The sequence below is a fragment of the Bos javanicus genome, chromosome X (assembly GCF_032452875.1).
Source record: "Bos javanicus breed banteng chromosome X, ARS-OSU_banteng_1.0, whole genome shotgun sequence".
NCBI classification, from domain to species: domain Eukaryota; kingdom Metazoa; phylum Chordata; class Mammalia; order Artiodactyla; family Bovidae; genus Bos; species Bos javanicus.
This window is the reverse complement of record NC_083897.1, coordinates 134,760,099-134,784,675: the sequence shown is the minus strand read 5'-3', so window position 1 is coordinate 134,784,675 and position 24,577 is coordinate 134,760,099. Positions and strand designations below refer to the sequence as shown.

Here is a 24,577-nt window from a genome sequence, read left to right as displayed (position 1 = left end):
TTTCTTTTCTTTCCTTCTTCCTCCAAATAACCCCACATTCCAGAACACCAAATCTTTAAAATATATCCTTTATCTGAGAGAGCTTAGAGTGGGTAGGTTTTTGCAACGTGCTTTGGCATCACTGGCCAATGACAAGTATTCAAACGAGGCTGTGGCTGTCTTCTCAGGATGTACACCTTCACCTATAGTCTTCTTTGCCACTTACACTTTTCACTTCACATCTGGGACATTTTTCCTATTTGAAGACATGAGGATATACTACACTTTTAATTTTTTAATGTTTTAGTTGTGGTAAAACAGCACAAAATTTACCACCTTTGTCATTTTGCAGTGTAGAGTTCAGTAGTGTTCATTACATTCCCACTGTTGTGTAAGCTACCTGATTATTGTGAATGTCTGTATTGTATTCCATCATGTGGATAAACCTAAGTGATGCACAACTGATGGACACTCTCCACATGTTCTTAAAAACCACAAAAAGGCTAAATAAAATGCTTGGTATTTTTAAATAAGAGCTTTCTTATGAAGAGCTGAAGGGAAAAAGCTTTGCTAGTGAGCAAGGCTCTTTGGGAAGCTGGGGCTTTCCAGGCTTTCCTTGAACTGCAGCCAGAGGAGCACTTCCTTGTTAAGGAAGCTTGTCACTCTGAAGTGTGATTTTGAAAAAGAGCCTGGGTTGTGAAGGCAAACAGGAAATAGGTCCTACCTTCCAACTAAAACAGCCTTTGGACTTGGAGAAGTCGGCACTGCCTCATGGGCTGCTTCACACACCAAGTAAAAGAGATAAAATGATGGGTGGAGAGGATGAAGAGAACCCTGCAGATCTGTGTGTGTACACATGGAGTTAAAAGGTTCAGTATTTTCAGGACTTTCCTTTGCAAGCATAACAGCAAAGAGGAAAATGACATATTAAAATATATTAATGACAGAATGCTTGCACACATACAAGAAAATCAGAGCAAACCCAGTCAGGATGATTTATTAACCCAAGTTTTCTATTGTTTGGGGTTATTATGAGCCATTATTAAAAACTCTCTTTTGTTTAGGCATCCTATCAAATGACTGCTTTTTAGTGGGCTCACTGCAAGGATGAAAATGTGAAAATGACTCATCAGCTTCAATTTCCAAACCAAGTGACATATATGGGTCACAATATTAAATAAAGCTAAAACATATCCAAACAATTACTTTTGTCATTTAACATTTACAAATAAATATAAATTTATGAACTGTATCTCTCTTTTTTGTAGCAGTGAAGATTTGGCATGCAGTAATCAAAGGGAAAGAAATGTTGTAAATCACAACACCTCAAAGATGTCATGGTAAATCAACTTCAGATATTCTGTTGCAGCCAGGATTTCTTTCATCTGCAGGAAAACTAACCACAGGTGTAAAAATTTTGCAACTAGCCTTTAATTTTAAGGTGACTATAAAACAAACAAATACATGGAGTTTGCTTCTTTGAACGCTGACAGTGGTCTGAATGGATAACTTCCGAGGTTACACTGATATTTCCTACCCATCATACATGATATACACAGGTGTCAGCATGAACACGAACATACCTATGTGAGCCAGAGGGAAAACAACGTGGTGTTGAGGAACTCTTCTTTGAGAATACCTCTATACACTACCCAAGACTTTCTCTAACTTCATATCACAGCTGCCCCTGAAGCATTTCATCTATTTCATGAGTCTGCTCTTCTGACAGAGTCAAAGAAATCTACATTCCTGGGATCCTCCTGTATCAAGGAGCCAATGTCTTATGAGGCTGAGCATGAGCTCAACTTGTGAGCAACCTTCTCTTCACTTTGCTGACCCCTTCCCAAGTGCAAAAAAGGGAAATCTAACAGTGCAGATTTTATTTATGTGGATAAAAGCAGGGTGGGATTTGACATGGCACTGTGAGGCACTTGGATTATTTCTTGGTATTGTGTGTGTGTGTGTGTGTGTGTGTGTGTGTGTGTATTAACTACGTTTCCTCTCTTCTTAAGGGGCTCCCCTGAATCAAGTTCATCTGAAGAAGAGGAAAACCTTGATGATTATGAGTGAGTTTTGAAAGTCCTCTGTGTTCCTCTAAAACTAGACATAGATATTTCTATTCTATTCTTCTGAAAAGGCTGTATTTACATGGAGAAACTCCTGTGAGGTTCTGGGCCATGAAACTGGAGGATGGGTGGCAATAAACTGGGCTGTTACTAATGAAATTGTTCAGTTGCTAAGCCGTGTCCTATTCTTTGCGACCCCATGGACTGCAGCATGCCAGGCTCCCCTGTACTTCACTATCTCCTGGAGTTTGCTCAAACTCATCTCCATTGAGTCAGTGGTGCCTTCCAACCACCTTATCCTCTGCCATCCCCTTTTGCTTTTGCCTTCAAATTTTTCCCGGCATCAGGGTCTTTTCCAGTGAGTTGGCTCTTCATATCAGGTGGCCAAAGTACTGGAGCTTCAGCTTCAGCGTCAGTCCTTCCAATGAATATTCAGGGTTAATTTCCTTTAGGATCAACTGGTTTTGATCTCCCTGCCATCCAAGGGACTCTCAAGAGTCTTCTCCAGCACACAATTCGAAAGCATCAATTCTTTGGCGCTCAGCCTTCTTTAGGGTCCGATTCTCACATCTGTACATGACTACTGGAAAAACCACAGCTTTGACTAGACAGACCTTTGTAGGAAAAGTGATACCTCTGCCTTTTAATACACTGTCTAGGTTTGTCATAGCTTTTCTTCCAAGGACCAAGCATCTTTTAATTTAATGGCTGCATTTACTGTCAGCAGTGATTTTGGAGCCCAAGAAAATAAAATTGGTCACTGCTTCCACTTTTTCTCCTTCTATTTGTCATGAAGTGATGGAACCAGATGCCATGATCTTAGTGTTTTGAATGTTGAGTTTTAAGCCAGCTTTTTCACTCTCCTCTTTCATCCTCATCAATATACTTCCCCCCAATCTAGATGATCTAAACTGGCTGCACAAATTCTTGGGATTTATTACATAGCTGACCCCCTTCCCTTCATTTTGCTTTGTCTTCATAGATACAGCCTATGACATTTCTGCTGATTATTTCTTTCCTGGAGGCCCTCATCAGGATGATTTTTGAAGGCTCTTATTAGCTTTAAGTCCAATTTTGAAGTTAGTTATGATGCAGTAATTTCACATAGTAGCACAACTGAGCCTTGAATATCAGAGCATTTTTATGTTGGGAGGTTCCTATTTCAAGGGTGACCTTATCATTGAACATCCAAACTAGGATACTTTAAGAAGAGGAAGAATGTACTGTTCAGTGTTACACCTGGACATAGGACAAAGACACAGGACCATACAGACATAAATTGGACTCCTCTGGGCAAGTAAGAATGTGTGCTCCCTCAATTACACAGAGACAGAGTGGTCTTAAGTAGCTGTTAAGGTCCTTTCCAAAATCTAAGATTCTATCATTGGACAACAATTAGGCACAAATAATCATCTCCTGGATTTAGTTGTAGTGTAGTTGCTCAGTCCTGTCTGACTCTTTGTGAGCCCATGGACTGTAGACCGCCAGGCTCCTCTGTCCATGGAATTTCCCAGGCAAGAATACTGGAGTGGGTTGCCATTCCCTTCTCCAGGGGATCGTCTTGACCTGGGGACTGAACCCAGGTCTCCCGCATTTCAGGCAGATTCTTTAGCATCTGAGCCATCAGGGACTTAGAGGCTGGCATTAAGGAGAAGTGGGAATAACAAGGCACACTGCATCTCTCAGACAACCTGCTACCTGACAGTGACTAAGTCAGTTGGACACTAGGAGAACACATATTACTAGCTTTGTTTTTGTATGAGTTCTGTTATTGTTTCATTGGCTACAAGTGTAGTGAGAGCTTTTTCAAAGTACATGTCACTGCCTCCACTTCCCCTACTTTTACCCTCCAGAAGGCACCTGCTGGAATCATTCAAACTAAGATAAAAATGACTGAGAAAGACCAGCACAAAAATTATCCAAAGATAATTGTACTTTAACAATTGACAAAGATTTAAACCAATGGGAGTGAACCTCTCATCATGGATTTTAGTCTTTAGTATTTAGATGAACTGGAAGGCTTCCTTTGATTCAGAAAGCCCAGCTGTGACCATACAGACAGTCTCTGTCTCCATCATTTCTAGATTCCAAAGTGGGGTGAGAGGTGTGCCTTGGGGAAACAATCAGGAAAGATATGTAGGCCCCACCCCCAGAATCACAACTGGGTGGTGGAGACTCAGGAATCTGAGTTTTTTAAATAGCTCTTCAAGTGATTCTCTTCAGCAGCCAAGTTTGGAAACCCCTGATCTAAGCCAATGCATCATTTTACAGATGAGAAAGTTAAGTGACAAGTTATGCAATTAAAAACTATTCATTCTCAAAATGGAATTCTTTTCTATTGCAGCTGGTTTGCAGGTAACATCTCCAGGTCACAATCTGAGCAGTTACTGAGACAAAAGGTAAGTAGTTTCATCTTTAAAATAGCCTCTAAGAATGTCTTTCTGTTGTTGGGCTCAGAGGGTACCGCACTGCTCACAGAAACCCTATCGTTAATTATACAGTCCAGACATCATAGTGCTAATTGTTCAGCTTATGGGTTACCAGGTCCTTCACATCTAGCCTTCCTCTATTCCCTTTGCTCTATAATAAACCATTCAAAAATTTAGTGGTTGAAGCAAGATCTATGATTCCTCACCATTCTGGAGGCAGCTGGGCCAGCAGTTTTTCCGCAGGTTTTGCTTAGATTCACTCACGTGGCTGCCTTTAGCTGGTGGACTGACTAACAGTGGGGTTAGCTGGGGTAGTCAACCAGGGTGGGTGCCATGTTCCATCTCCATGTGGCTAACTTGGGCTTCCTCACAGCATGGTGATCTCAAGGCAGTGGTTGAAGAGGCCAAGCCTCACAGTTCAGGGCAAGTAAATACGGAGTCTCAGCTTTTGTCATGTTTGCTAATGTCCCACTGGCCAAAGCAAATCACATGGCTCAGCCCAGAGTCAATGTGGGAGGGGACTGCCCAGAGCAGGAATATACAAAGAGAAGACTTACTGGGGGCCATCTGCACCTCATACTTCAATTCTGTCACAAAAACCATTAGCACCTAAACCAGAGTACAGCAGATGTAATGGGGAGTAAATCTATCAGATTTTGTTACTAGTTGGTAATGGACTTACCAATGGCAAACTCTTTTGACCTACAAAAATAATACTTTGCTATAGTTCAACGTAATACAGCATACCAATTATTTCTTTGAGGGGTAATAACGAGAAGGTGGTGACCACTATCGAACTCAGTATTTTTTCACATTCACAGTTTTAAAATCCACTTTGTCTCAATCTAAACTTGCTTAGAATCAGAACATTAAGCAAAGCAAGTTGAGCATAAATTTAACAAATGATTTGTTCTGTATCTTTGGTGTTCCAGGGGCATGATATGGTGATAGAAGTGTTAGTCACTCAGTCATGTCTGACTCTTTGCGACCCCATGGTCTATCCATGGAATTCTCCAGGCAAGAATACTGGAGTGGGTTGCCATTTCCTTCTCCAGGGGACCTTTCCAACCCAGGGATCAAACTCAGGTCTCCTGCATTGCCAGCAGATTCTTTACCATCTGGATAGCTGGCTTTAAATTTTATTTCTGAAAGATTAAAATGTTAGGCTTGCACAAACACCAAACAGGGAAAACTATCACAGGTTAAAAATTAACTGGAGAGGAAGAGCTGAGGCACATAGTTCAGTTCAGTTCAGTTGCTCAGTCTTGTCCGACTCTTTGTGACCCCATGAATGGCAGCATGCCAGGCTTCCCTGTCCATCACCAACTCCCGGAGTCCACTCAGACTCACGTCCATCGACTCAGTGATGCCATGCAGCCATCTCATCCTCTGTCGTCCCCTTCACAGGGTAAACCTATAAAGACAATGGATGAGAGAAAGAGGGAAGCTAAACTGGGAGTTCTTTCCATGCCAACTAGTGGGCAATCTGTGCTGTCAATGACATTTAAAGTGGATCTAAAAGATCTATTTTCCTACCACCTACCAGCACAAGTCATTTTCAAGAATAATGAAAATGTTTTCTGTCCCTTCCATATTCACCTTTCTATTTAGGGGAAAGAAGGAGCATTTATGGTTAGAAACTCCAGCCAGGCGGGAATGTACACAGTGTCCTTGTTTAGTAAGGCTATGAAGTAAGTACGATGTGGATTTCTTTATCTTCTTGTGTATGTTCTTTGAATATCCTGGTCATTGGGTCACATTTTGCGATAAGACCCCATCTTTCAACTCTGGAATTTGGAATCAAAGTATTTCTGTTGAATGTGACTATTTGTAGTTGCCTTCCCCCACCCCCACTACTTTCAAGAGGCTGTTTTCTAGGTGATTCGCTCCTACCCATTGCAGGCAGCAGAGTATTGCCCAGTATACGGACCGCCTCAGGAAACTCTTGTTAAAGGAATCCTGCATTATTCCCCCTTGATTCATCCTGAGCCTAGAAAGAGAGAAAAATAGCAATGGCACCTCTCCACTCTTGGTTCTAGCCACCAGCCGAACTGAGAAACCTACCCCAACGTCTGGTTTTTAGTAAGTCTTTCCAGTGGGAGCAGGAGGTTGATTCAGTGTAGCAGTGTTTTCACCGATGGCTCCTTTCTAGGATGCTGTCCTGTTGGTGGGGTTAAGAGTTCTGGTGTGAAGCTGCACCTCTGAGTCCAAATCCTGACTCTGCCATTCCAAAACATTAGGACATTAAGCAAGTTACTTAATTTCTGTGCCTCAACTTCCTCATCTGAAAAGTGGACATAATAATTATTATGTTCTATGGATGAAATGGATTAATTCACATATTGGAGCAGAACAGTGCCTGGCACATAGTAATGTGTTTACTATTATTGTTGTTGTTTGGAAAAAGTAATATGAGCTGCCTCACTACTTCTATCCCAACACTTAGGTGTATATAAGGCCCCCACAGTCATCTCAAGCAAGCTGTCATCAACAACATCAGGATTCCCCTCCAGAGTTTTATAAGCCACTTTCCCATTGGTTGTTAGCCTTTTTGTTCCTTCTAAACATCCTGTGAAGCAAACAGGAAAGCTGTTTTTACTTGCACCATTTTACATGAGAGGATTGTGGTTCAAACAGAGCTTACAAAGACCCACCCTCAAAACTAATAAATGACCCACTTGAACCCAAACCTTCAATAGCTGAGTTCATGTTCATGTTCTCTCAACCATATCCCTGTGTCTTTGCTGAAATCTGGTCAGATCTTGATTAGGACCATTTGAAAAAAAAAGTCTACATTTGCGACCCTTTCTTAATGGTTGGATTGAATGACCTTGAATGACTGAAGGGCCTTGGTGGCTTCTCGATATGCCCTGTCTCATGCTGCATATATGTATTTTTAAAATAATTAATGTAAAAGTTATTTTATTTCAGGAATGTTTTCACAGAGTGCCTACTTCCAATTTGAGATAACAGCATGTACCATAAACATCCGCATGGCATCTTTCACTGCTAGAAGCCACATTCCCGGTGCACCTCATGCACAAGGTTGCAAATGTGGGTGGTGACTCAAGCCAACCCAGTAAGGAGGCAGAGAAGGCCTGGATCACTGAATATCAAAATCTCTGCGGCCCTCAGGCCCTCCAGTTTCAGCCAAATCTGATGTCAAAAGTCCTCTTAGTTAAGCTTCTTGACACCAGATTCATTTTTGAAGGTGGCTAGGGAGAAAAAAATCAGCAAACAGATGAGGAATCAAATGAAAAGAATCCCAGTGAATGACTACAGAAGGCTTCTTTTATGAAACACCATCAGTGGGCTGAATTTGATTCTAAGACCAAGAGCCAATGAGCCATTTGCAACAAGAAAGCATCCTTTCTCTTTTTATAATTACAATTCTAGTAAGGGTGGTATTATAGCAATAAGAATATATTAATAGTTTTTTATGTGCCAAGTATAGTGCAAACTGATATGGTCATAATCTCAACTGAACTTTGAAATAACTGGATGAGGTAACTAGCCAGCAACAGAACTCTACTCAAAACCCAGTTCTAGACTGGTGTGTGTGTGTGTGTGTGTGTGTGTGTGTGCACGTGCGCGCACACATGCACTTAGTCACTCAGTCATGTCCGACTGTTTGCAACTCCATGGACTATAGCCTACCAGACTCCTTTGTTCATGGGATTCTCCAGAATACTGGAGTGGTAGCCATTCCTTTCTCCAGGGGATGTTCCCATCTCAGGGACTGAACCCTTGTCTCCTGCATCTCCTTCATTGCAGGTGGATTTTTTACTGTCTGAGCCACAGGGAAGCCTGGACTGCCATGCCATACTCTAAAATCTAAGACAGGCACATCATTGCTGGTTAGCCTAAATCAACATGCATCAATTCACCACTATTTTCTACAAGTAGAGCAAAAGAAAAAGAATGTTTTATGTGGAAAAGGTACAAGTTCACAAGAGGAATTAAAGGCTGTTCCCACCCACTCCATCCTGTACACTCCACTCCCAAAAGAGCCTCCACCCACAGCCTAGTGACCATTTTTTCCCACATTTTAATCTCCATTATTATCCTAAAAGAGAACTGATATTTCAGAATAATGATCCTAAAAACTGCAGGGCTCTCAATCATCAAAGGAAGATGGCTGCTTTATACTTACTAAGGGAAGAACCGTACAGAAAGGGGGAATTTTATGATAAGTGAATTCTGTATGAGCACAAAGGATCCACTGAGTTCAGAGAGGAGCTCTCTTACATAATTATGGCTTGTCATGTATACCTCCAGAAAAAACACTGGATGTCGAGACTGAGAAACCGTCTCTGACTTTCCTCTCCAAAATTTGCAAATGTACCTAAGACAATGATTTAATCATTCTTTAATCAAGCTTCAGTTGTTGATTTAAAACATTCTAACATTCTTTCTTCCTTACTAGTGATAAAAAAGGAACTGTCAAACATTACCATGTGCATACAAATGCTGAGAACAAATTGTACCTGGCAGAAAACTACTGTTTTGATTCCATTCCAAAGCTTATTCACTATCATCAACACAATTCAGCAGGTAACTTGGTTCAGTTTTTCTCTTATGCTGATAAATATAAATTTTCTTGGACATTACTGACCCTCCAAATTCTTTTTTAAAACTGAAGAATAGTTGATTTACAGTGTTTCAGGTGTACAGCAAAGTGATTCAGTTATATATATATATATTCTTTTTCAGATTCTTCCCATTTTGGGTTATTATAAGATACTAAATATAATTCTCTGTGCATTACAGTAGGACCTTGTTTGTTTTACATGTAGTAGTGTGTATCTGCTAAACTCAAACTCCTAATTTATCCCTCCCCCTCCCCCAATACTCTCAATTATATAAGGAACCATGAAAGTAGGGGGAAAATGCTCACAAGCCCTATGCTTGCTGTGCGGGGTTTTGTGTGTATGTGTATGTGTATATACACACGCAATTTTATTTATTCATTTACTTTGGGCTCTGCTGGGTCTTTGTTGCTGCACTGGCTTTCCCTAGTTGCAGTGCGTGGGCAGTCACCGCAGTGACTTCTCTTGTTGTGGAGCATGGGCTCTAGGGTGTGAGGGCTTCAGCAGTTGTGGCTCCTGGGCTCTAGAGCACAGGCTCAGTAATTGTGGGGCACAGGCTTACTTGCTCTGCGACATGTGGGATCCTCCTGGATCAGGGATCGAACTCGTTTCTCCAGCATTGACAGGCGGATTCTTTACCACTGAGCCACCAGGGAAGCCCTGCTGTGTAGTTTTTACCCTACATTTCCTGGAATATAACATTATACACTCTACAATGCCAGAAAAAAATGAAGCTGAGTGAGTTCAATGACTTAGAAGTAGAGATTCCCTTTTAAAATATTTGCAGGGTTTTTTTCTGCCTATAGAAGATGATTGCAAAATTCAAATAAGATAGAAATGTGCATCATTGGAGACATAACCTCCATGAACAAGTCAGTGTCTATTCTGAAATTTTTTTCTACGCTGATACTAACACTCATTATATATGTATATATATTATATATGTGTGTATGTATACACATTATATGTTTACAGAGATGAGATCATTCTACACATACTACTTTTCAGCTTACTTTCTTTCCTCAGCATCTTAGAGGTCTTTCCACGCACATGCATACAGTTGAGTCTGTTCTGTTAAAAGAGAATTCTAGTGTAGAATGACTCCATCATTTTTCACCTAATCCTACACTGATAAGCAGTTGGAGTATATACAATATTTTCCCATAATACTGGCTGTTTCAGTAAATATAGCTTTGTGCACCTGTATGGGTGTTTCTGTAGCCAAACTCCCTAAAAGAATTTGAGATAATGGTTAAGAACATTTAAAATTGAGGCACTGTCAAATGCTTTTCAGAAATGTACACTCCCACCAAGAGCAACACTTCATTCTCACTGACTCTGGGTACTATCACTCTTTTTAATTTTGCCTGATTGACTGCTGAAATATATATACAGAAATTGCCATATGATCCAGGAATTCCATTCCTGGGTATATATCCAAAGAAAATAAAAACATTCACTTGAAAAGATATATGAACCCCATGTTCATAGACACATTATTTATAATAGCCAAGATATGGAAGCAACTTAAGTACCCATCACCAGATGAACAGATAAAGAAGATGTGGTACATATATACAATGGAATATTACTCAGTCATAAAAGAGAATGAAATTCTATCATTTGCAACAAGTCAGTGGACTAGAAGGTTTATGTTCAGTGAAATGTCATACAAAGACAAATACTTTGTTATCACATATGTGGAATCTAAAACATAAAACAAAAGTAAGAATATAACTAACCATACTCACAGATACAGAGGACAAACTAGCGGTTACTGGGGGAGAGACAGGGAAGGGGCAAGACAGGGGTAGGGGATTAAGCGATACAAACTACTATGTATAAAATTAACAAGTTATAAGGATATATTATACAGCACAGGGAAATATAGCCATTATTTTCTAATACCTTTAAATGGAGTATAATCTATAAAAATACTGAATCACTAGGTTGTACACCCAAAACTAATATAGTATTGTAAATCCACTGTGCTGCTGCTGCTGCTGCTAAGTCGCTGCAGTTGTGTCCAACTCTTAGCGACCCCATAGACGGCAGCCCACCAGGCTCCCCCGTCCCTGGGATTCTCCAGGTAAGAATTATGGAGTGGGTTGCCATTTCCTCTTCCAATGCATGAAAGTGAAAAGTGAAAGTGAAGTCGCTCAGTCGTGTCCAACTCTTAGCGACCCCATGGACTGCAGCCTACCAGGCTCCTCCGTCCTTGGGATTTTCCAGGCAAGAGTACTGGAGTGGGGTGCCATTGCCTTCTCCAGATGGCTAGCTAATAACACAATAATAAAAAAAGGAGAAAAGTTAGAAAAAATGGGGAAAAATTTTAAATAGATTCCATCAAGAAACTAATTTTGATGAGATTTTTAAAAATCACATAAAGTAGTTTTACACTTTTAATTTTTGCTTTAATAGAACTAATTAGTCAAGTCCAGCAAATTAATTTTACAGGACGAATATGGTCAAAATAGATTCTTTCTGCATGAGAACATCCTGAACTCTGTGCTTTTTCAGCTCCTCTAGACACAGCAGAAGCAGAGATGTGAACCAATGTAATGTAATGTGATGTGATACAATGTGATCATGTGATGATAATGTTGCTGATTTCATTGCAGGCATGATCACACGACTCCGCCACCCTGTGTCGACCAAGGCCAATAAGGTTCCCATCTCTGTGTCCTTGGGAAGCGGTATGGACATGCCCTTGTGCTCCTAAACTCCTATCTTTTGTGGTTTAAAAATATACATATATTTATATGTATATATACATACATTTTTATATATTATACATCTGGTGGCTCAGCGGTAAAGAATCCTTAGTGTGCTTAGTACCCTTAGTTTGGTAAAATAACATTACATTTTCTTATAAAGCAAATTAAACTCTGATCTGGGAGAGTGTCATTATCATAAGTACACAAGGTTGCAAACTAGCCCCATGATCAGGCACAGACTCCAGAATGAGAAAGGACAGGCAGTGGATCCATCTTTTTGGTATGCTCGGGAGATTACAAAATTAGGTTGGTAGGATAGAAAAGATTTTAGTTTGTTCAAGAAAATTAATGAATATATTACAGCTGAGGCCCTCCCTGGCCCTATCTGAACAGGGATCTGCTTCCTGTCTTCCTTTTTTTCCCCCAGTAAATTTACAATAATGACACCCTCCCGGATCAGAGTTTAATTTGTTTTATAAGAAAATGTTATTTCACCAAGCTAAGAGCACTAAACACATCAAGTCTTTCCAACATACCTCTGGTTGCTAAAGGTTTTTTTTTTGTTTGTTTTTGTTTTTTTGCATTGAACCTGGACTGGCATCTCGTTTCATACATGACATTTCACATGTTTCAATGCTATTCTCCCAAATCTTCCCACCCTCTCCCTCTCCCACAGAGTCCATAAGCCTGTTCTATACATTAGTGTCTCTTTTGCTGTCTCGTATACAGGGTTATCGTTACCATCTTTCTAAATTCCATATATATGCGTTAGTATACTGTATTGGTGTTTTTCCTTCTGGCTTACTTCACTCTGTATAATAGGCTCCAGTTTCATCCACCTCATTAGAACTGATTCAAATGTATTCTTTTTAATGGCTGAGTAATACTCCATTGTGTATATGTACCACTGCTTTCTTATCCATTCATCTGCTGATGGACATCTAGGTTGCTTCCATGTCCTGGCTATTATAAACAGTGCTGCGATGAACATTGGGGTACACGTGTCTCTTTCCCTTCTGGTTTCCTCAGTGTGTATGCCCAGCAGTGGGATTGCTGGATCATAAGGCAGTTCTATTTCCAGTTTTTTAAGGAATCTCCACACTGTTCTCCATAGTGGCTGTACTAGTTTGCATTCCCACCAACAGTGTAAGAGGGTTCCCTTTTCTCCACACCCTCTCCAGCATTTATTATTTGTAGACTTTTGGATCGCAGCCATTCTGACTGGTGTGAAATGGTTGCTAAAGGTTTTTTAACTCTAATCTTTCTTGTCACTAATTGAAGCTACTTCAGGAACAATACTGTTCTGGTGGCATTGTCATGTGGTTTAACAGGTCATAAGATCACATAACTAACAGTTTTCTTTTTAAGTGAGCAACTTTTTAAAAAAGTCTTGCTGTTCTTCATGTTGTCAATATTAAAGTCTCACTGGAGAGGAAGTCACTTGAGAAGCTGTTAGCCTCAAACTCTTCTATTCTTATCCTGAAGAGTGCCTGTCTTGCTTTATTAGGAATCTGGGAACTGAAACGTGAAGAGATTACCCTGTTGAAGGAGCTGGGAAGTGGCCAGTTTGGAGTGGTCCATCTGGGCAAGTGGAAGGGGAAGTATGATGTTGCTGTTAAGATGATCAAGGAGGGCTCCATGTCAGAAGATGAATTCTTCCAGGAGGCCCAGACCATGACGTAAGTTTCTTCTGAGGAATTGTTGTTTAGCCCTCATCATGAGAGGACATTCATGCTAACAGGACTGTCCCTAACATCTGTAAGGCCTGAACCAAGAGTCCACATATCATAGAATATATAATGGAATATTAGCCATAAAAAATGAAAAATGTCATTTGCAGCAATATGGATAGACCTAGATATTCGCATATTAAGTGAAGACACAAAAAGACAAATATCATATGATAACACTTATATGCGGAATCTAAAATGGGACTCAAATGAACTTATCTGTGAAAAAGAAACAGACTCACAGACATACAGAACAGACTTGTGGCTGCCAGGGGGGAGGGGAAGTAGGAGGGATGGAGTGGGAGTTTGGGGTGCAAAATGCAAATGCAAATTATTATATACAGAATGGATAAACAACAAGGTCCTACTGTATAGCACAGGGAACTATATTCTATATCCTGTAATAAACCATAATGGAAAAGAAAAAAGAATCATCCTGTTAATCGATAAAAGTAGGTCAATTACATAAGGAGTAATTGATGAACATCCTAATAGCTGTGGGGACCTACTAGAAGTGCTATGTCATGTGGTTGTGGTGGTTGTTTGGTTGCTAAGTCATGTCCGACTCTTTTGTGACCCCGTGGACTATAGCCCGCCAGGCTCCTCTGTCCATGGACTTCTCCAGGCAAGAAAACTGGAGTGGGTTACCATGCCCTCCTCCAGGGGATCTTCCTGACCCAGGGATGGAACCCATGTTTCCTGCTTGGCAGGCAGATCTCTTTACCACTGAGTCACCTGGGAAGCCCATGTCATGTAGTTACTATTTTCTAATCTATTAACAAAAAATGACATCCTAACTCAAAATGAAGCTTTTTTAAAAGAAAAGAAAATCACAACTAATCTCACTTCTCTAATATGACAACTGTTTTCATTTTACTAATGAGATGTTTAGACATCAGTTAGATGCTTTAAAATAGAAGTGACTGCTTTTAGGATATGCTGCTGCTGCTGCTGCTAAGTCGCTTTAGTCGTGTCCGACTCTGTGCGACCCCAGAGACGGCAGCCCACCAGGCTCCCCCGTCCCTGGGATTCTCCAGGCAAGAACACTGGAGTGGGTTGCCACTTCCTTCTCCAGTGCGTGAAAGTGAAAAGTGAAAGTGAAGTCACTCAGTCATGTCTGACTCTTAGCGACCCCATGGACTGCAGCCCACCAGGCTCCTCCGTCCATGGGATTTTCCAGGCAAGAGTACTGGAGTGGGGTGCCATTGCCTTCTCCGGCTCTTAGGATATAGCTTCCTCCAAATCAGTCATAGAAGTTCTCAAGATGCTACATGACTAAGCAGGATTTCTGAGGTATTAGACAGACCACTGCTTCCCTGATTCTCTGCAGGAAAGTTGAATAAGCACCCAAAGCAGCTTAATGGATGCTGAGGTTGTCAGTGTCCAATAGGAGGCAGCTTTTTTCTGCCTCCAAAGGCTAATGCTCCCAGAATCAGATCCTAAACTTTCCCCTCTCTTCTGTTCCAGTATAAGGGCAGAAATTAAAACAAACAAAAATCTGACAGTGATTCTTTTTCAGGACATTTGGAAAATGGAGTTTGGAAATTCAGTATTGAACTTTGCATATCTGTTGTTTCCAGGAAACTCAACCATCCCAAGCTGGTGAAATTCTACGGAGTGTGTTCAAAGAGATACCCTATATACATAGTGACTGAATATATAACCAATGGCTGCTTACTGAGTTACCTGAAGAGTCATGGAAAAAGACTTGAACCCTCCCAGCTCTTAGAAATGTGCTATGATGTTTGTGAAGGCATGGCCTTCTTGGAGAGCCACCAATTCATACATCGGGACTTGGTAAGGAAAGAAAGCCATCTCCAGCTCCCATCTTCAGCAATGGGGCCATTGGGAGGGATGGCAAAGAGAGCATCTTCACTTACATTGCATTGGCCAAAAAGTTCATTTGGGTTTTCCCATAAGATGTTACAAAAAACCCCAAATGAACTTTTTGACCAACCAATATTTTGCTCATTTGCTTAAGCACATGACACTTCTGTGATAAAAATCACAACTCAAAATAAAACACTTAAGTATAGAAGGAATTTCTAAAGAAGCCATCCAGGTCTATGTAGTTAGGTCGTGGTATAATGGAAAACAGATGCAAAGGAAAGACTTTGGTCAATTTAGTGGTTCCCAGAATCATTTAACCCAAGCTTACCTTTACTCCAGGAAGGATTTAGTGCTAAAGCAATCATTTAATACGATAACTGAAAACACAAGAAATGAAATGCGTACATCTTTGAGTCAGGGTGGATGTGGAGAGTATTCTTCTTGATTTGTACTGGTATTGATTGATCTTTAGAGATTTTCTGGTGCTAAACAGCAAACATGCCACGCATGCTAGGCCAGTGCATTCCGGATTCTCAGTGCTGCATTTACACCTTCAAAGCGCCTGTTAACACACAGGGTCCTAGCAATGGAGAGGGAACCCCTAGACGTGATTTTTCCCTTCTCGTTGATGAGCTCAGGTTCTGTGTTTCATGTCTAATACCTCTCATACCGTTTGACAAGGATGGATGCTTGACGGAAGATACTTCTGTGAGCACATTTTCATTTTGAAAGATTGAAAATTGCAAAGGAAAAAAGACAACATCTATACTCTAGATATTTTCTTTTAAATACAGCATTTGGGGTTGTGATATCTTAGATTTTGCTGACAAATGTCCCAAAGAGAAGGAAAATGTGTGATTTTGATGTCAGGGGATCCTTGGTCATTTTCACTATTGGTAATTTTGTTTTCCCTCTAAAGGCTGCTCGGAACTGCTTGGTAGACAGTGATCTCTCTGTGAAGGTTTCTGACTTTGGGATGACGAGGTAAGCCAGTTCCAAAAGGGCAACGCGTGAAAGAGGGATTTCCATTCACATCTAAACGGGGGTACAAAACATGCTCTGAATTGGGGGCTTAGAAACCTGGATCTCCTCACTCACACTACCTCTGAACACTCATTTCTTCACTGATAAAAATAGGATTGTTCTTCAGAAATTATCCCAAAGCTCTCTTAATTCTTTCAAAACTTTGATAAATATTTTCTAAATGCAAATAAATCCACAAAAGATCCTAAATATTCGTATATAACCTGTTACAGCCAGGAAAAAACAAGAAAAGTTTAAAAAAGCCTTGATTGGGGTGGGGTAGGGAGAGAGAGAGAATGCGTGTGTGTGTTTCTGTGTGTGTATGATGGCTCCTTTAGCCCGTTCTGGTTTTTTCTTAATACTATATGCTCAAATAGGCACAGCATTAACACTAGGAAAAATTTTCTTGTCATTTATTAAATTTTCTGTAGCATCAGGTAAGGCCGTAGACTCATTCTCTTGGCATTCTAGCAACACTTTAGGATTTGAAAAATTAGTTTGATTGTGATAGCAGTTTAAGAAGAATCTTCCATTTCCTGAATTCTGAATCCTCTTACTATTTATTTAAGCCTTAGAGCCAATTTTCATGGTTTTATACAGGAAATGAAGACATATCTGGTAGCCTTTCCATTCAACAAACATTTATTGAGTGCCTAATGCCTAGGCCCTGTGGGAGATACTGATATAAATGAGTTAATCTCTGCCCTCAAAATGCCCACAGTTGAGTCTAGAGGGCAAGCAGATGTCCCTGCCATTGAGACAAAATACAGCTATAAAGTTGTGCCAATTCAACATAACCACATGTAATTCTGAGGAGGGATAATATAGTTTCAAATTCTGAAGAGTTGACCAAATCCAGCCCTATATTTAGCAAACATGTCCCTAAAAACACCATAGGGAGATCTGTATTTTTTTTTTAAGTTTTCTTCAAAATTCATTATGAAAAGCTGCTCCTCTTCCAGAACCCCTAAATATTATAAACAAAAGTGTACTGCATATCCTTGAACATATATTTTTATCATCTTGATATCTTCATAAGATATTGTTGTCCATCATTGCTTACAACAGCAGGTTAGAAGCAACTTACACAGTTAAACAAATAACATTAATTCATAAGAGGGAAGACTATTCAGCCATTAAACATGATGCTGCAGAAGAAAATGTAACCATGGGGGAAATGTTCTTGATATGTCATTAAAGGAAAAATGAAAGCAAACCTCAGTACAACAGAAACCCAATTTTGTTCAAATTATATATAGAAAAAAGATTGGAAAGTACAAGCAAAAATGTATCTTAAGTGGTAGAATGACTGACTATCCTTGGGGTGGGATTCAGAGTGATTTCACTTTTATGTGTTTTTTTAATATTTTATATTTACCAAATACGTGGCATTCATATTTTGGTATTTTCAAAACTAGATATCATTTTTAAAAAATGCTTACAAGTCATAAGCAGCCTGTAGCTAAGCTCAAAAACTGAAAGATCCAGAAAATCAAGGCCCTCGGCGGAGACTGGATGGCTGCAAGCCCTGCGTCGGCCAGCAGAGGGCTTCCCACTTGATACAGCCAAGCGGTGTAAGGGCTGTGTTGATGTTTTCCCCTGCAGGTATGTTCTTGATGACCAATATGTCAGTTCCGTAGGAACAAAGTTTCCAGTCAAGTGGTCAGCCCCAGAGGTGTTTCACTACTTCAAATACAGCAGCAAGTCAGACGTATGGGCGTTCGGTAAGAATGTGGCCACATGAGACCCATTTCACAAGCTGGCTTCCACAACAGGAAACCACATAGCAGCAACATCCATTTTCAGCAAATCCTCTGAGCACTTACAAAATGATCTGTATACCCAGAGATAAGCAAGGGATTGAAGACGATGATGGTGACCCTTTCTTGGGTCGGTGTTAGGATGTCTGCCACTTACTGTATAATTGGCGTGTTGCTAACACCTCCTCATAAAAATCCAAAGGGCTAAAAGCTTTTTTGCATTGAAGATTTTACGTTTTCAAAAAGGAGTCACTGAAAATTAAAACCCAGTTTGCATGAGGTATAAAACGTCGGAGGGCTTAAAATGAAGTCATCAACTTTCTGCATGAAAGTGGCATGATAACCATTATTCTGAGTTGACCAATTTCGGGGGGCATGCCTGGTGTAAACACCAAACATGAGTTAGCACTTTCTTTGGCCCATCCCAATTTCAGCTAGTGTCTTTGTTAAAATTCATCATTTAGATCAGGGGTCAGCAAACCATGACACAGAACCAATTCCAGTGGCCTGTTTCTATAAGGGAAGTTTTATTGGAGTGCTGCCGTGTCCTCTGCACATATGGTTTATGTATTGTCTGTGGTTGATTTTGTGCTTGCAGCAGTAACTGCCACAGAGACTGCATGACCCTCAAACCTAGCAAACTTACTGTGTGGCCTTCCCCATTTTATTAAAAGATCTGCATTGAAATTAAGTAAACATAATTACAAAATTGCTTCCCTGGTGGCTCAGTGGTAAAGAATCTGCCTGCCAAACAGGAGACACAGGTTTGATCCCTAGATCAGGAAGAGCCCCTGGAGGAGGAAATGGCAACCCAATCCAATATTCTTTCCTGGGAAATCCCTTGGACAGAGGAGCCTAGCGGGCTACGGTCCATGGGGTCGCAAAGAGCTGGACACAACTTAGCGAATAAACAGCAGCAGCAATTAGAAAACAGAAATAATTCTTAAATTGTGCTTCTGTAGATATTCTGGTATTTTTCCACATCAGTAGGAATGTCAGGCTTGTTTAAAATCACTGTCAGATGGGCCCAGGATAAGTATTACAAATTATCATAAGGTTATGGAATGTATTAAATACAACTGAGAACTATTTCATGCCTGTCTTAGTCCATAAGTATAATTTGACTTTCTACATGACAACTGAGACTGTCTGAACAAAGGAAAATTTAGTTAGCCATTTATTTTTCTATGTGATAATTTTTTAAAATAATTCTTCCTTTTATAAAACTGGTATTGTTCACTGTAAAAAAATTCCAAGAAATATACAGAAAAAGGAAAAACTACAAAGAGCATTTTAGTGAATACTTAATGTCACTTTGTGCTGATGAACTTGTCAAAATTAGTTTCAATCTCTTTGTATCAATTCATATGCCTTATAAAAGATATTTTAAAAAAATAAGACTCTAGGCCCGCCCTACTCCAACTATCAGAAAATTGTGTTATTTAAAATATATCTTAGTCAAAGTCCCAGTGTACAAATAGATGAAATCAGAATGTCTCCAGTAGACCAAGAAAGAGTTTAGACCCCAGGCAGCCAAGCCACTACTCTGCCCCTTAAAGGTGGCCCCAGAGCCCTGACTGAATACAGTACAAAGATATTTCCGGAGTGTAAAGGGCAATTAATAAGGTTAATTTGCATACCCATAACACTCTGAAAATACTTTGTTTTCAAGTTAACAAGAATTTCTTAGAAAAAAAAAAATCAGAGTTCGTAATAGTCACAACTGCTTTTTGACCAAAAATTGTATTACCCAGGTCAATTGCTTATCTTTTATGTGCCAGAATTTGGCTGCAAATATTTTCTGGCTGTTTCCAAAAACTAAATTCTTTCTTAAATAATCTGACCCTAGTAAGGATACTCAAAATAAACCAGAACCTCTGAAAGCAATTCTCAAAGAGGAGCCCCACAGACATTTTAAGCAACGATATTATTCATGAGATAAGTGGACCCACTTCCAAGGAGTTGTGAAGGAGTCAACAAATTTTTGGATGGTTCTTTTAGAACGTTTAAAACACACACACACACACACAGTCCCCACAAATTGTAATAATGCCTGACTATAAATATTTTACATAAAATCTGTAGCCCTAAAAGTCAAAGTTTTGAAGTTAGTACTTCAGTTATGGTTCTAGAACAATTTTCTCCCTTCTTACATATGTCTGGTTTTCCAAGGTTTTGAGGTTGGTTCCCTGCTGGAATTCTCTTGCGTGGCTAGTATGACAGCACAATGGCCACCATTTAGAGAACTTAAAATGTCCCCAGCGTCCTTTAAGTGCTCCGAGTGTTTCATCCTATTCAATCCTCATGACAACTTTGTGGCATGCAAATATCCACATATTACAGATGGGGAAGCAGAACTGGGAAGGGCTAAGAAGCCTGCCCACCTTGTAAGTGGCAAACCTGTGCCTCAAAAGCCATGTCTGACTGGCCCGAGACGCCACCCTCTTGCCCACCATGACCAGAGCTCAGTTCCTTAATCTGGAGTCTGCCATATTCTGGATACTTCAAGAAAACACTCTGTGAACTTCCAGAAAATGAGTCAGAAAATTCTGTGCATTCACTGTTTTGAGGGGAAGCCAATGGTTTTAAGCAGATTCTGAAAAGGACACCTGACCCACAAAGTATTCTAGAACAAAGGTCCCCAACCTCTAGGGCAGAGACCCGGTGCCTCCTGTCAGATCAGTGGCAGCATTATCTTAGAAATAAAGTGCATGATAAATGTAATGCGTTTGAAACATCCCCAAACCATCCTGCCCCCTCTCCGGTCTCGGGGAAAAATTATCTTCCACGAAATGGGTCCCTGGTGCCAAGAAGGTGGAGAACCACTGTTCTAGAGGACTGAGGCAATAGAAAAGCCGGAAAGTTGTCCACGACTTTATCTTAAATTTCCACCCAAAGGTAATGTGTGAGTGCCAGGAAATTATTGCCAAGGCAGAGAGAAAGGGCGGGGACTTCCACGCCTCGCTCTAAGGCTTGAAGCTGGGGCTGTCACTGTGGCTTCGACGGGGCCGCCGCCTCTCTGAAGCAGCCCAGGGGCCCTGGCCCCAGGGACCTCCCCCTGCAGCGACCCAGGCCGCCTCCCCGTTTCCCAGCAAGAATGGGCGTCGGGGCCTCGGGGAGCAGGAATAAGAGAGCTGGGGCTCCAGAAGGGCTAGCCCAGTCTGTCCTCCCTAACCTGCCCTTCTTGCTGGGACTCATCCCCCAGGGACCCAGGCTCTGACCCAGAGCCTTCCTGCCGGGCGCGTGAAGCTCACGTAACAAACTGTACATTCTGACGTGGGCTCTCTTTCCTCTGTCGGCTGGCCGCCCTCGTCGCGGGGCAGGGATCCTGATGTGGGAAGTGTTCAGCCTAGGGAAGCAGCCCTACGACTTGTACGACAACTCGCAGGTGGTCGTGAAGGTCTCCCAGGGCCACCGGCTCTACCGGCCCCAGCTGGCGTCGGACACCGTCTACCACATCATGTACAGCTGCTGGCACGAGGCGAGTGCCCCACGAGGGGAGGGCAGCGGGCAGGGGCGCAGGTGCATCTGGCTGGTTGTTGCGTCACCACCACCGGAAGGAGCGCTTCTGAGCGGAGGCACTTGCTCCAGGGGCTTTCCAAGTGGCTCAGTGGTGAAGAGTTGGTTGCAATACAGGAGACACAGGAGATGTAGTTCAGTCCTTAAATTTGGAAGATCCCCTGGAGAAGGAAATGGCAACCCACTCCAATATTCTTGCCTGGAGAATCCCATGGACAGAGGAGCCTGGCGGGCTACAAGTCCGTGGAGTCACAAAAGAGTCTGACAGGACTGAAGCGACTGAGCATGCGCACACTTGCTACAGAGCCGGTGACGATGGCCCTGGGCCCCTGCTCTCAGGTGTTTGTGATCTGAAACCAGCACTGTAGGTGCCAACAATTTTGTTCATATTTCTTTATGGCTGTGTCGAGTCTTAGTTGTGGCTATGATCTTTTAGTTACTCTGTCATGTCTGACTCTTTGTGAACCCATGGACTGTAGCCCGCCAGGCTCCTTTCTGTCCATGAAATTTTCCAGACAAGAATACTGGAGTGGGTGACCACTTCCTTCTCCAGGGAATCCTCCCCACTCAGGGATCGAACTGTGTCTTCTGCGTCTCCTGTATTGGCAGGAGGATTCTTTACCACTGCACCACCTGAGAAGCCCAGCTTACTTTTAAATTCATTTGGTCAGATTTTATTTTAAACTTAGTCAATCTTGACCATGCACAAAACTCTTTTCCCGGTGTCCACTTTCCACAAAACTCTTTATCACTTTTTGTAGTCATAATTTTATTTTCCCACTCAGAAACAGACACCTGTAAGTCAGACCTACTTCCTTTTCTCTTGGTGGCGGTTTAGTTGCTAAGTTGTGTCTGACTCTTTCTGAATAGTTTTCTTAGCTATTTTGCATATTTAAAATCCACAAACTAGATAATCAATTTGTTCAGCTTAAAACAAGCTTGTTCATATTTGGAGGAGTTTGTATTTTAACTTGGGAGATCCATCATCTCTATGTTATTGATGTGTCCTATTCAAAGACAACCAGTGTTATTTTCTACGTGCTCAATTCTACATTTGTGTTTTTTCAGCAGCATTTTAAAGTTTTCCTCATTTGGGGGGTACTTTTTTTTAGTATTTTATTGGGGTTTGTTGCTATTGTAAATTGAGTTTTCTCTTCCAGTATATCTTCTAATTGGTCATTGTATATATACAAAAAGACTATTGATTTTGTCAGTTAATTTTATATACTGCTCTCCTGATGAATTCCTTTGTTATTTGGGTTTGTTCTATTATTAATTCTCTTGGGTTTTCAAGGTATGCAGTCGTATCTTACTCAAATAAAGATACTCTTATTTTTCTTTCTCAATTCTTAGGGCTCTATTTGTTTTCTCTTTAGAAGAAATATCTATAGCATTTCCACATTTTAAGAATTGCTAGTTTTAGGACTGAGGTATAAATATTTTACATAGTTTATTTTAAATGGGAACCTTCATAAACTAAACCATTGGGTTTTTCTTTTATCTAGCTTCCAGAAAAGCGTCCCACATTTCAGCAGCTCCTATCATCCATTGAACCACTTCGGGAAAAAGACAAGCCTTGAAGAATACGTGAGAAGATCTGATGAGAATGAGTATAAATTTTGACCAACATTTTCATTCTTTTTAAGGAAAGTAGCATAGCACAGATGTTGTAATTTAGCTAGTTTTTCTTATCGGTAGTCTGTGTGCTGTTTTGTCTGTTCTATTATCTAGAAAAAAACAAGGTAGGAAACAAAAGATTTCCTTGATATTTAGGTCAAGTTAGTAATTTTGTTTATGCTTCTCTTAGTATTATACCTTCCAGCCTATAGCAGAAGCACATTTTCTGATAGCAAAATAGAGAGGATGTATATTATGTGTAAAGATTGAGCAGAAATGAAAAATTACTTTTTGGATATTTGTTGTTTTTCTTACTATCACCACTATCATGATAATTAAATATGCTATTAACAAGTATAGAAATGGTGACACCTGCCTTCATGTCTCAATGGTTTCAGTCTTTAGCATGCATGAGAATCAAATGGAGAGTTTATGAAAACACAGGTTCATTAGGAACTACCCCAGAGATTCTGGTACAGCAGGTCTGAATGCAGCCTGAGAATTTGTACTTTTAATAACCTCCCAGATATTTCTGTGCAGTCATTCCGAACTGCCCTAGGAGACCTCATTATGTGGTGGGCACCATTAGGTGTTCCATAATTCAATTCGAATGATACAGTTCTCATCTGATATCCAAATCAGAACAACGGATTTATGTCATCATCTACACAAATATACAACTGAAGTTAAACAACGTTATTCAATAATATGTTAACTATGTGTCACAGAGACAACTTTTAAAGATGCTAAGGTAAAACTGGATGCCTTTTTCCTTTTGCTCAAACTATTATCAATTTCAACTCAATTATAACCATGGTCTTGTATCAGATTGTTGCTTTCTATAGTACTCTGCCCTTACTTGCAGGGGATACATTCCAAGACCCCTAGTGGATACCTGAAACCAAGGATAGTACCAAACCCCATATATAATATGTTTTTCCTATACATACATACCTATGATCAAGTTTAATTTATAAGTTAGGCACAGTAAGAGGTTAAAAGCAATAACTAATAATAAAACTGAATAATTACACTGTAATAAAAGTTATGTGAATGTAGTCTCTCTGTCAAAATATCTAACTGTACAAATTGAATGCCTTTTGCATCTTAACTAAGCACTTAATGCACTGCGGCTGTAACTTTTGCAGTTTGATGTGAGACGGCAAAACTAGTATGAATTTCTTCTTTCTTCACAATTTCACCGATAAAAGATTCATTGTTACCGTAGATCTCAGCCACCTCAGCATTCATTTTTTTCTTTCCATATTGAGAACTTTCACCCTTTCGCTTAAAGGAAACTAAAACTTTAGGGCTTCTC

At 40.5% G+C, this 24,577-nt stretch overlaps 1 protein-coding gene across 3 annotated transcripts in view; it reads left to right on the top strand.

Annotated features, from left to right (window-relative positions):
* Positions 1-24,493, top strand: part of BMX (BMX non-receptor tyrosine kinase) — a 46,807-nt gene extending 22,314 nt beyond the window's left edge. For 2 of the 3 annotated variants that reach the window (XM_061408101.1, XM_061408103.1), the window contains exons 8-19: positions 1,248-1,319; positions 1,992-2,045; positions 4,390-4,444; positions 6,086-6,165; positions 8,901-9,028; positions 11,685-11,759; positions 13,288-13,459; positions 15,091-15,307; positions 16,260-16,324; positions 17,969-18,087; positions 21,447-21,604; positions 23,148-24,493. In XM_061408101.1, the coding sequence (XP_061264085.1) occupies positions 1,248-1,319; positions 1,992-2,045; positions 4,390-4,444; positions 6,086-6,165; positions 8,901-9,028; positions 11,685-11,759; positions 13,288-13,459; positions 15,091-15,307; positions 16,260-16,324; positions 17,969-18,087; positions 21,447-21,604; positions 23,148-23,222 (1,270 nt within the window). In that variant the 3' untranslated portion in view covers positions 23,223-24,493. The remainder of the gene's footprint in view (positions 1-1,247; positions 1,320-1,991; positions 2,046-4,389; positions 4,445-6,085; positions 6,166-8,900; positions 9,029-11,684; positions 11,760-13,287; positions 13,460-15,090; positions 15,308-16,259; positions 16,325-17,968; positions 18,088-21,446; positions 21,605-23,147) is intronic. The other variant, XM_061408102.1, reaches the window with a different exon arrangement.
* The last annotated feature ends 84 nt before the right edge of the window (positions 24,494-24,577 follow it).